This window comes from Cydia pomonella, chromosome 1 (genome assembly GCF_033807575.1).
Source record: "Cydia pomonella isolate Wapato2018A chromosome 1, ilCydPomo1, whole genome shotgun sequence".
NCBI classification, from domain to species: domain Eukaryota; kingdom Metazoa; phylum Arthropoda; class Insecta; order Lepidoptera; family Tortricidae; genus Cydia; species Cydia pomonella.
Window position 1 is genome coordinate 22,680,566 of NC_084703.1, and position 13,426 is coordinate 22,693,991.

At 37.4% G+C, this 13,426-nt stretch overlaps 2 protein-coding genes across 9 annotated transcripts in view; both read left to right on the forward strand.

The window, feature by feature from the left end:
- The window catches only part of LOC133527541 (uncharacterized), a 50,990-nt gene extending 48,790 nt beyond the window's left edge, over positions 1-2,200 (forward strand). The window contains exon 2 of the mRNA XM_061864596.1: positions 2,062-2,200. Coding sequence (XP_061720580.1) covers positions 2,062-2,084 — 23 coding nt within the window. The 3' untranslated portion in view covers positions 2,085-2,200. The remainder of the gene's footprint in view (positions 1-2,061) is intronic.
- Positions 1-13,426, forward strand: part of LOC133527283 (potassium voltage-gated channel protein Shaker) — a 315,532-nt gene that overhangs the window by 220,384 nt on the left and 81,722 nt on the right. The window contains exon 1 of one of the 8 annotated variants that reach the window (XM_061864280.1): positions 2,286-2,661. The exons of the other annotated variants lie outside the window; for them this stretch is intronic. Coding sequence (XP_061720264.1) covers positions 2,552-2,661 — 110 coding nt within the window. The 5' untranslated portion in view covers positions 2,286-2,551. Of the gene's footprint in view, positions 1-2,285; positions 2,662-13,426 lie in introns of those variants that run through there. 8 annotated transcript variants of the gene reach the window in all.

Sequence of the window (13,426 nt, forward strand, 5' to 3'; positions counted from 1 at the left end):
ATGAAAGATTGGTTTAATATGAAAACTCAGAAAGATAAATCTGTAATATTTTGCTAACACTGAACGACTGCATTGGAGAATTTATTTTGTCGCATCGCCATCTCCGAAGCCCACGAATCCCTTTGCAAAAATAAAGTAAACCCGGGATAAAAGAGCCTACCTAGCTTTTTGAGGGGACGTTTATCGCAGACTTCTACATCCAGGCGGTACTAGGCCACTAAAAACGTGCAGACACCACCGGCTGGATTTGGCTGCATCACGTGATGCAAGTGGATCAAGTGCGCATACCGTATCCATCACGAGCAACATGAGTCCCGCTCTCGTCGGGTTGCTGTGTGCAGTGGTCACGCATTTAGTCAAGAGGATGGGGAAGATAATTTCAAAATGTTAACTTACCTTAAGTGAAGAAATATTTCTCCTCTGCATTCATTTAATTTGAGTAATTTGGTTGTATTTCTTCAATTTGAAGTTAAATTGTTATTCATTTAATCGGCAAACAAACGATCACCAACAATATCTGGTTTTTTAATAATATTGCGTAGCTGCCTTCGACTGAATGTGACTTTTGTAGAAAGGCAAACTGTTTTTCGTTTTCGTGTACCATGTAGCATTATCGTCACTTACTTCTTCTTGTAAAAAATACAAATAAGTAAATTAGTAATTTTATTTATACGTCTGACAGTGACATTATTCATTGACTTTGGCAATCAACTGACGAACGCTGCCGCGACTGCACGCCGCAAACAGCAGCAGTCGGCCGCTGCAGTAATGTCGCACCAGTAATGTCGCAACGGTAGTGCAGCTGCAGTTGGAAATGGACTGTCACCTTAAATTTAAAATAATTGAAACAATTTGAATTAGGGACGACAACGTGAGTTCCAGTAGTAGAAAAAACAAAAATAAAATACACATCATTGTGCTCTACGTCATACTATATGATACATAATTGACGAGGTGCTCGAGCGCGACTCCAGGCACACGGTCGCTCATTAAAACATCCGTCAAAAGTTGCTTCTTCGCTTGCTATTTCTTGTGCTTATTTATAGCTTTTCATAAAGCCTTCACATGTAGGACGTATTCGTAGGTCTGATTAAATCCGTAATAGTATCCGGGAGGTACAGGCTGGCCCAAAAATACTTTTTTACTGTTGCGTATTGATGATCATTTTCACAAACTTGTGCGTTTTTGTATTGAAGCTAAAGAAGGATATTTTGAAGATGATTCGTTTTTAGTAAACTTATTGTCGTTAAAAGTTTTTAATTTCAATAAGTATGTAGAATATGTTTAAGCTAGAAAAAACCTATAAAATATTTGTTAACTTGTTACTAGGTCAACCTGTACATGTAGGTACATAATTTTTATTCCTGCCTTTCACTCGAAACAGCTTTAAAACTACACACATCACATCACACATCTACTCGCATTTAACAATTATAAAGATCCTCATATTTATGAACGAAATGTTTCCAAATGTAAAAAAGTTTTGTGCAAAGCAAGAACTTTGGGATAAGGCTGAGCCAAATAAACACCAAACAAGTTGTGCCTCTTGATCTAATTTGGCGACTATCTTGATCCGGGTCACCGACGAGGCCCGCTCGACGCTAACATACTTACTCGTAACCTAAAATAGCCACGTAAGTGTGTGGTTTTATCTAAAAAAAAGCATAGAAAGAGGTAGAACGACTTATTTAGGAATGTAGTCCCTGGTGAAGGCTATTTAATATCTGAGCCGTGGATATTGTTTTATAATCATGGGATTCACTAAAACTAATCCGATCTCATCCAACTTAAAACTTCTAGTAGCTCACACCCTGCTGAGATTTAGTGATATCCTGAATTTGGGTGGCGTATTTACTTAACGAAAGATATCACTCTATACGTAATTATTGCTATCTAAAATCTTGAAATATAAGAAAGATGCATCAGGCTTCCGCAGGCACTTTAGCTTCCAAGTCGTTTGATAAAACGTTGCAGCGGGAACCACCGTTACGGAATACTTATCTATGAATGCCGTCGGGAAAAAACAATAATATAAAATGAAAAACCTCATTACTTTCACAGATGCAGCAGCTCGCCCCGTTTAGTGACACTGGAACTATAAATACATACGCGTTATGAAATTTTAATGAGAATCGAAGAAATGACAACAATAAACCTTTAGATAATAATAGTTTCGCTTAATATTTCAATTAAACTTATGATAAGATGCAATAATTACAATTGTGATTTAAATTAAATCTACGTACTATACCAAACAATGCGTCCAAATATTTCGAATTAGCGTATTTAATTAGTGTATACTCGACCAAGTCGAACCCTGGTGAGGCGAGGTCCACCTGTGCTCAGCGGAGCTGTCACAGGACCACGAAAGACTGTTAGTACGCGGGTTGTGATGGGATTTTAGCTCTGATCGTATAGGGCAGTAGATAAGAGACATGTTAAAAATGTGCACGGTGTCCCCGGAAAAGTTTGTGCCGCGGGCCCGATGCGCGACCGCCGCGCTGACTATATGAGTGGGGCCGGATGCGAGCGGTAATGGTGTGACGGCACTATGGCAGCGGTCGCTGGGCTGTACGGCCTGGGCGACGACCAGCGCGCCCGGCACCGCCGCGGCCAGGCCAACGCCGAGCGCTCCGAGTCCAGAGACGACAACACCGAGGCGTGAGTACACCACATACACGGACATACTTACACCTGCTACATATGTATTATTTGCAAAGAGTTTTAACATAGGGCAACATTTAAGCAATACAACATCGACGCCATTATAAGTAAAAGTAAATGATGAATACACTCGATCTTTTCAGATTTATATAATGGTCTGAATAAGGACTTTCTAAAAAAAATTAAAAATAGCCATGTAAAGAATGTAGCCTACTTTATAATTATAAGCGTTTTTAAGGGAGGTGGAACAGACCTCCGATGCTCGCGCGGATTCGTACCTGGTGCAAAGGGCGTCCAACGTGCTACCACGATCATAGTTTTGTAATCTCACAAAGCTTCTATGAAAAAAAAAACAATAATTATTAATTTGAATAAAATTAATTCCCTAGTGGTCTCACGCGCATTTAATAAAAATAACTAAATCAAAGCTGCAGAATGTAATATGGTCAATTTCCACCCAAAAAGTGATTCTATAGATATGGAACAGGGAAAATATTTTTTTAAATCGGATGAGCAGTTCCAAAGACCATCCCCTACATACCAATTTACAATTCTACAACCTCTACCTCTACAGACTCTCAAGCGATACTTATCTATTGTGTAAATATTGAAAGTATATATGAAAACATCGGAAGCTGCTAAAAAAATCCTGATGTTACTTTGATCATTTGATCAATTTCAAACTTATAAGTGATCGAAGACACCCCGACCCATAAATTCCCCGGCTACTTGCGCATCTATAGGTTGTCGAATTCAGTTTTTTTTTTTTTAATTCACAAGTAAACATTCATTAACGTAAGACATTACAATTACATGTATTAATTATTGAGACAAGTACAGTCAACGTTTTTCATCCAATAAAATCAGGGAGAAAAGCGTAAGTAGGTACTTAACATTAATATATTTTCTGGACGCATTAACGTAATTTGCTGTCTCAGTATTGCATAATTCTGTGTAATATTTGGAAAAATGTTATAGTGGAAGTACGCAAAGAATACGCGACCTATTCAAGGTGATTTTGGTCCCTATTGTTCTTTTCTACATGGTTGAATCTTAAATACAACAAAAGATGAATCTTTTATCTTTCTTTGAATACCTATATTATTATAATTCATGTTAATTGTTATTGCCAAAATTGCAACTATGTGTTTTAACAAACCAAACCTACTCGTTGGATGACAGTCAAAAATTAGCGTATCACTGAAAAGTACCCTAAGTTTGAAGGGTAGGTATTAGCTGAAGTACAGACTTCTCAGAGAACTAAATTCCGGTGATAAATTAACGTTCTAGGTTCATACATTAAATAATTGTACCTATTTCATTAATGTGACACTGATTTACTTGTAAAGTATATTTTTTACAATCCAGCCGTGTATTTGCGTCTAACGTCAATCCCAAAGTAAACAAGTAGTAAATATAGACGGGATCTAAATTTCAAATTAATTATTATATTACGTTTTGATCAGTATAAAACAATCTTTCAAATCATGGCAAACCTGTTTTATTAAAAGCTTTGTATTACATCACATGCGCACCAAGGGCCCCCTGGGGCCTACAGCAAAAACCGAAATTCGGAAATTGCGGGGATCTTTCTCTTTTACTCTCACAAAGAACTTCAATTTCCGCGGTTATAGCCCTGCAGTGGCAACATGGTTCCATTTTTATCGCTTGTCACTATGCCCGTCACTTTCGCACTTACCTACATACTTGTTAGAACGTGACAGGCATGGTAACAAATGTTAAAGAGCCGACCATCTTAGCCCTGCAGGTCACTTTGCGGTGAAGCAACTACCACTATCAGTGGTGCCAATAAAGAAAAAAATAACTGCTAAGGAGTTCTTCAACTCGTCAAAACAAACAATTTTTCGCATAGAAGTTTTTGTCAATGTCGACCCGCAAATCAAAGTTTACGGTATTATATCATAATCAAAATATATTCATTCCATAGTTACGGGCTATTATTACCTACTATATTATCGTGCTTCTGAATGTAGGTAGGTACTTATAAATAATATAATACTCGTTCTGTGACTACTTACCGTGCCTGTTCGATATATGATTATGTTTCGATATTGTATAATAGTATTTTATGCAACAGTTGTATAAGAAGGGTCAAAAAAGGCGAGTGGCGTGAGTTACAATGTGAGCCGGAGCCGAAGGCGTAGGCGAACATTGTAAAGGAATACGCCACGAGAATTTTTTGACCTACTTATACAACGTTGCATACAATATTTTTCCTACGAGTCAACAAAAATAAATCTTAATTTAGGTAAACAAATTACAGCAAAAGTATATAGCCAAGACGCGCGAGCATACCTTGTTACGCGCCCGGCCCGCCCCGGGCCGCGGCCGGCCGGTCGGCGACACCTTCTCGTAACTCATGAGGCCCTGGTACTTGCTACTTGCTAAATTAAGTTTTTGGACAGTTTTTTCTCAATTTTGGCCACCGTAGCCTACGGAGACTAACAAGCAACGCTAAGCGGTCTTCGTAGTCTATGGGTGTTGCTATATTACGGGTGTCACATGCGTGTTTCTGACTTATGAAGTAATTATTTTTACTATGCAACCAAATGAATATTTAGTTTAAAACTGTATTCGTTTTGGTTTTGTTAGGTTGGTAGCCATTAATCGCAGTAACATTATAGCTTATAAAAGCACAAGAGCTTTTATGAGGAATAGACAATATAGACTTTTCTTGAAATCTTTTATGTATGTTCTTATATTCGTGTTAATGAATGCATAAATGACAGATAACAGTAGAGGAGTAGGAAAAGATAATAAACAAATAACCGTAGTTTAAGGAGGGTAATGTTTTAATTCGTATTGCGGAAAGCAGTCGAAGCAGCCGGGCTGAGTGTAGTGTCGCGGGAGCCTGGCGGCCGGTTACGCAAACCGCCCTAGGCCACGTGTGGCTTCAACCAAGGCCAGCCAGAGACTCGATCTACCTACAAATCATACTCTTACTTATACACTAATTATATAATAATATTAATAATATTCAGTAATACGAGCCCAACATTATCCAATTAGTTAGGTATAAAAAAAAACAACAATTTTTTTAATAAAATCAAGTAAAAACATAACCTATGAAGTTATTTGATTCAATAAGCCTTAAAAAAATAAGTTTTTATAACTTAACCCCTAGAATCTCAATGATCTAAATTAGCTAAATTACCTGGAGGTTTTAAAGGAGATTGGCGTTTCATGTATTCACCCCTAAAAATGAGTTACGTGCCATGATATAGTAAGTATTGTGTGTGAAAATAGTCTACGAAAGTTTTTGTTTTTATATTCAGGAAATAGTTGGTACTGATGGTTTACTCTATTCCAGGGTTGCTTACTGAATTGCTTAATTTAAAAGAGGTTGATCTAGTTGTAAAGGCGACACCCGCTCAGGCCAGCCTTAAGCCTTAGTTAATGAACAAAACGTTGAAAAAATTTAAACAGTGGTTTTAGAAGACAGGTGAAGGAGTTTTAATATATCTAGCAGAGACCTTAAAGTTTTTGTTTGGTAGTGTGCACAAACTCTTATCAATTGTTTTGTGTTTTAAAACAGTTGTAACAGAACGGGCCGCTTGTGATGAAATATATACCCGAGAAAACTTATTTAATACAGTTTATTTACACACATTACACAGTACAACACACATATACAATGACACAGACAGGTAATAATTAACAACATTTCATTTACACAACACTTGGAATTTTACATATGATTTCGATGAATTTTGCTTCCTGAACACTGCAATGCAATAAATTTATGTAATTTAATATCACTTATTACAAGAAATACAGAAGAATATAATAAAAGTAGTAATTTTACTAATTCTACGGCACAATAGGTGAAATGACATTGCCATTCACCACAAGAAAAAAAATAGCTGGTATAATATTGGATTTGACATTGTCAATTAATTACAACGTACCTATTGATTAAAATTCAAAACAAAGAGAAATTTATGTACATAATAATTAATTAATTAGCTACTATCTATCTACTAATCGTTTTTAAAATGGACAAAGCCGTGTATGGATCGACGTGGTACTCATATATTAAACATTGTGTAAAAACACACCTTTTTCGTAACTCGATTGCTATGAAGGATATTGCCTATAAGAAATCTACATATTTGGGTTGGTCTTTGACGTCTGTAAAAACTGGTCAGAGAATTGAATTTTAAACTAATTAACAGAAAAGTTATGGCCAGAAAACCAGTTTATTGGCCTAAAATTGTTCCACTTTGATGCCAAAATATCTCAAAAAAAATGAACTTCGAAGTAAATATGGGATCGGGCCAAGACGAGCAAAGGGAAGCGAAAGGACACTACCTACCTTTTCTCTAAGCACTTCGCCGCTTTTATGAACCCTCATAACTTGGGTTTGGATTATACCAGATAAACAAAATTCTCGGGATATAATGTCAATAGTGGACTTATTAAGCATAAAAAATCAGATGCATAGCCCTCATACTTTCGATTTTATTAATGTAGGTAGTTTTTGTTATGGGGAAGGATATAGAATAGTTTTCAATCCTAAAATCACCCCATAAGCGTGAAAAGGGGGTGAAATAGGGCTTTAGGGGGGGAAGAGGGTTCATGTTTATATGGCTAATATTTTACGATTTTTAATAGTAAATCTCCCCCAACCCTTTAAATTAGGGGGTTGAAGATTGTCATAAGCGACTTACAAAAAGAAATGAAATCCCATCAAAAACATTTTCATTTAAAATGTAGCCAAGACGAGACCATAAGGCTCGCCCTGTCAAAAAGATATCAGATCTCTTGTAGAGCCAAGCTTCTAAGTCTACAAGCCCTAACTTCACAAACTCTACTCTTAGTCAAAATATGTGGCTTGGCTTTCTACAAATTAGTTTTAAAATACATGGAGTTAAAATCCACATAAATATTCCACTCTTTTCACATATTAAGAACTTAGTTCGTTGCACTTTAGCCGCATATCTACCCCAGTTTTTACGATAATTATGACAGGTATGCTTCGTTTTCGCAAATTCTATTAGCAATCTATTTATGTGGTGGGCCCAAGGTCACTTGTTCCTAGAAATCTACCGTTTTGAAGCCTCTGTTCAAGAGACAACCTACTAAATTAATTATATGAAATGCACGAAACTTCGAGGTAATTTTAAGTGTTTCGAAATCAGGCATGTAGGATGTTGCAAATTTTCTTGTTATTTGGAAAGACCAATTTTCAGTAATCTCTTCTATTTGACGGTGTTAAGCCGAACAGCGTAAAATTAATTATATTATTTATATTGGAATATATAATATAATAATAAGACTTTTTATCGCGGTAAGAAAGCCATAGTCGTCTTGCTTAGAAACAAAATTACAGCGACTTGAAATTTACAGTATTTTTCGGTACAGGCCTTAAAACAACTTAGTATAGGAACCATAGGTAGGTCCTGGCTATGAACATTGCACAAAAATACCTTGAACCGCGTGAGGCCGCGGTCTCCCATATATCTCCCAGTCAATTTGTCATCCAAAGGCCCTGCTGCTATTTTTATGTCAGATTTTAACGTTTAACTTTTTTGGAAAGTATATCACGTATAATAATAATAATTATTATTTGTGTGTCTTTCCGTATCTCGGGACCATGGGGTCCCGGACCTTTGGGAGGCATGCGTGGGGCCGAAGCCAGCAACGCAGAGGCCCTTTTAGATAAATTGGATGTTATGTAATACACCAGCTAGAACTCATTCACGAGTACAAATAGATACCCGTAAATCGGTTCCAGCTAGTGTAGGGGCTATTGGAGAAGAGGGCCGGTTATGGTGTTGAACTGTGGCTGGTCAAAAGATTGGGCTATTGTAAAGAGGTCCGGACACCTGCCATAACAATGCTTAAACACGTTATCAAGGCAGGCGGTGACTGGCCGCTGACTAGATGGGCCCCTGAAACTGCCGTCGTAAAGACGACCAGGAGCAACACCGGTGTGAGCGACTCAGGGGTGTCGAGAGGTGTACGCCGCTTTCTACCCCGTGGCTGATAACATCCACTGTGTCCAACTCGCGTTTTATGCATCTTTCACTTCAACCCCCGGAGCATATAGCTCTAACGATTCCTCTCTGGACGGCCAATGACGGCAAGCCAGAGCTGAGAGTCCTGCAGGTCCCCTTGGGGTCCACTCCGACCGACGAAGACACGCCGGAGACGGAGACCCTGACCGACTCTCGGGAACGCTCGGGTCCGTGGTGTCGTTTTATTATTATCATACCACGTACTCGTCCATACAAAAAGTGAATATAGTTTTCCGCTTCTAAATATTTTCTATTCTCCATAATTTTTTAGTTATTGACACAATGGAAAAATACGTTTATAGGTTTTCCTTTTTGACTTGCAATATTTTTTTTTTGTTGAAAAAAGTGAAACCTAAAATATATTATTCGGAAGCGATCGGCATCAAAATCAAAGTTATTTGTTAATATTTAGGTAGTGGAAACCGTTTTGTCCCGAAATTGGATTACATAGAAAAAGTACCGTTTGGTTAGGATCGCAAAGCTGTTCTTCCCTCCAAAGAGAACAACCAAGTTATTCTGAAAAAAAAAAATACATTCATTTTGCCACTAAAGGAAGTATATATGCAACTAATTTTATGAAGAGATGCTACCTACAATAAATCTACCTACCTAACTAACACGCATAAATTCTACTCACGCAGTACGACATAAATTGAAAAATATACAAATCTTACTTTCTTTTAGGACCTAAGTCAAGAAACCTTCGATGAAAAATACTTCTCGCAACATTTGTCCGCCGAACTTGTCGCGCGAATTTTATGCTCCCGATTCGCAAGAAACCCCTATGTCAGGCCTTTTCTGGCCTGTCAGGACAGCAGTCACGCGCAACTCGTTCTAATTTTGGTTCTAATAGTGCTGCGGTAAAGCGGTAAAAGGTTTGAAGATTAGTTCTAAAAAGACACCAGCAACGACTGTGTCATCTTGCGGAGAGCATTCGAACTAAAGCAGACTGCAGTGAAGTAGGGCCACCTAGCGCCGTTCAACAAAACTAATAATACTACATACTTACATACCTCGGATACCACGCGTGTTCGGCAGATGGCGCTATCGTGCCAAACCTTAATTCTAAAATTAATATTGATAGAACCAGAGACAGTTTTGACGTAATATATAATAGCTATGTAGAGTTTGTTTATTTATAATTGTAAAATGTAAAAGCATTTGTTAATAATTACATAGCACATTTTGACTGATTCATTGCGAAGAGTTAAAACATCATGTCTGCCACAAATAAAACTGGGTAGATGCAAAAGTATGATGAAACTGATGAAAATTGGGCAAAAAACGTGTAGGTACCTAATTGAATAGACTAAATCAGATTTAGATTAAATATTATCTTCATTAAGTAGTTAGGTCAAAGCGCCAATTACCTACGCATGATTTATATAATAATTGTCGTAATGCATTAAATACCTAAGTAATTAACTTTGAAACTTTCCCGTAAATATCTATTTTTGTGTATCCTGGTAGCCAATTTTATTCACACTGACATCAAAAAGGTCATGTTGTTCTTATTCGACCGTGCGTTTAGCTCGGAGTCGCTCCAATAGACACATGTAGGTAATCTATACATAGTATACGAATAGGATACCTACATCAGTTCTTTGGCACGATCATTTTATTTAGATTTTTGGTACTCAATTTTCGTGTCCCTCCTCCCGGCCGACAGAATATCCGCTGTCTTAAATTCAAACATGCATCAATTTAGAAGCTGACCTAGAATAACTTCAAGGGCTGTTGGCGACGCTGACGGCGACGAGGCGTCTAGAGTCCTAGCATCCCAGCGTCGCACTGCTGTATCATTCCGGACACCAACGGTAGGGGGAGGGAGGCGCGCGGCCTTTGCCACCCGCGGCCCGGGCCGGCGGGCTGGAGCGCGCCGCCGTGCCGGCTCGCAGTGCATGAACAAGCTGGATTTTCCCGTCGCTTAACGAACGCTAGCTTCAAGCAAATCTGTGTACTAAGTCATCTGAAAATACGTAAGAATTATCTGTCGGGAGTTGAACACTCGCCTGAACACGATGAACAATAGGAATGCATAACTAGGACTGATTGACATTTACCAGTTTAACTTATATCTTCATAGACCCACTGGTAAAAGATTACCTCCTAATTAAGTACAAGTAGTTGTAATTAATCTCAGGATCTTTGTAGTTTGGATTACATTATGAATCACTTATACGAGTAGTTGCGCGATCTCAGAATGTTCTGTGCAGTGTCACGTACGTATACGAGTATCTATCAATGCAGAGCCAATAATAATAATCTTTGAAGCCCATGAAAACAATAACAAGTACACTTCAAACAACTGAGGACACTAGCCGGTTTTTCACATCTATATTTTTAGTTCCTTATAATTTTTAGTTGTAGTTTGAATCGTAATTTGTAAGCTGTTTGTCGAAACATTGAGACAACGATTTTTTGAACCAGGATATTTGGTACGATCTGTTTAAATGAAAAACCTGGTTATTTTCACAGAATTGCCGGTTCTTTGAGATTTCAATCATCCAGGTTTCACTGTATAAGGGTCTTTAGTTCCCCATTAATTTTTATGTCTTATTTGTAACAATTGTTCTTGACATTAAACTAATTTTACGGTTTTAACTCACGTGTTTTTAGTGACTCGCGCGCCATGTTTCGGAGAGCCTGTTTTCTTCCTCAAGCACTAATAGAGCGAGCAGCATTCAGCGGCGTTGTGCGGCGAGATTACTGGAACGGAAAAATTTATCGTACCACGTAAAATACGTGAAGCAATCGAGATTGGGCAACGCCCTAATTTCAATCGGGATAGCGGCTAGGCTGTGCCGCCGCCATGGTGGGAGCCTCTGATTCTTCAGCAGAATGCCAGTGAATGTGGTGACAGTGTAGTGGGCATAGTAATTCGTGCTGTTTATCGCTACAAGTGTTAGGTTAGTAAACCCAAACCCAAACACACCACAATGCCCGCGTAGAACGACAGCGCAAGACCTCTCCTAATCGGTTCTCTCAGCGCATGTGCAACGTGCGACGCGGCGCGCAACAGTACGCGAAGCACGGCAGTCTTTAACGCTGCTCGCGCTCTTAGTGTTTGAGAAAGGAGACCTAGGCTCTCCGAAACATGTCGCGCGAGTGACTAAAACACGCCAGTTTAAACTGTAAAATTAGTTTAATGTTAGTATATCTGATGACAGTTTAAATTCAATTAAATATTCTTGAATTTTGACCAGCAAAAAAGAAGAAGCTATACCTACAATAAAATTGTCAAATACTTACAGATGGGTAGGGGTGAGTAAATATTTTTTCAATTCAATTCAAATATACTTTATTCATGTAGGCCTAGCAACAAGCACTTATGAATAGTAAGACAGTATTACATATAATTATCTTAATCTAATTATCAGAGCAATTTATTGATGTTGTAAATATTATTCCATATATAATACTAATGAATATAATTCATAGATAAAATTTAATACTAAAACTTTCACAAAATACAGTCATACAAAAAAAAATGTATAAAAAATACTTGTCTAGATTGTTTCTAGAATAAATTCTAAATGTCAAACAAATATAATAAAAACAACAAAGGAAATACATGCATTGGAATATCCATTTCATCATCATTATTCAAACATAATAAATAATTAATCATTTCGAATCACAATTAATCCCACGTTGTTTTATCATACATGTAGTCTTGTGTGGTATAATAAGCTTTAGAAATAAGTTTACGCTTTACATGATTCTTAAATTTATTAATTGGTAACTCAGTAATATGGTTTGGAAGTTTATTATAAAATCTCACACAATTACCCATGAATGATTTTTTAATTTTATGGAGCCGAGTGAAGGGCACGGCGAGCTTATGTTTATTTCTAGTATTAATATTATGAATGTCACAATTTTTCTTAAAATCGGCAATATTTTTATGCACATACAGAATATTCTCATAAATGTATTGACAGTGCACTGTCATGATGTCAATTTCCTTAAATTTATCTCTCAGTGAGTCTCTATGGTTCATTTTATATATAAACTGGTTATTTACCCAATATACACGTATTTACTCGTTTACAATAAAAAAATTAGGTATTTATTCAGTATTTACCCATGAGTATTTATTTACTCACTACATAGAGTGCTCACTCCATACATAAGTTTTGGTACCAAAATGATTATTATATTCGCAGTCGACATCTAGCATCGTGTAGCGGAACTCTCAGTACTGCTAATCGACAATAGATATCGCGGCAAATAATTTTTTTTACTGCGATTTTCGGCTAATATTATAACCAGAGTAAGTGTAGGAGTTGAAAATAGAGTTCCGGTGTAAAACTGATGTATGGAGTGAGCACTCTATTACTCGTACTTCTTATTTCTCTATATCACTACCCATCTCTACAAATACGTAGCCAGACTAGTGCTACGACGCTACGATACGCGGCGTAGCACGTCATTAAAATTAACCGTAACGTCGCTTTTAAGTATAGGCATGTCGGCATGAGCACTAAAAGTTGAAATCATGCACACAAGATCACACTCATGCAATAACAGCATGATTTTGAATTATTATTTTTTTCATTCCGATAGCAAGTTTAACCGCCATCTACAAGATCGATCAAAAGATTCCTTAAGGTTTGTTTTTGTTTTCTTATGATTCCGTAGTCAACTAGGAACCCATATAGTAGTACCCAGTAGTTTGAATCGTAATTTGTAAGCCGTTTGTCGAAACATTGAGACAA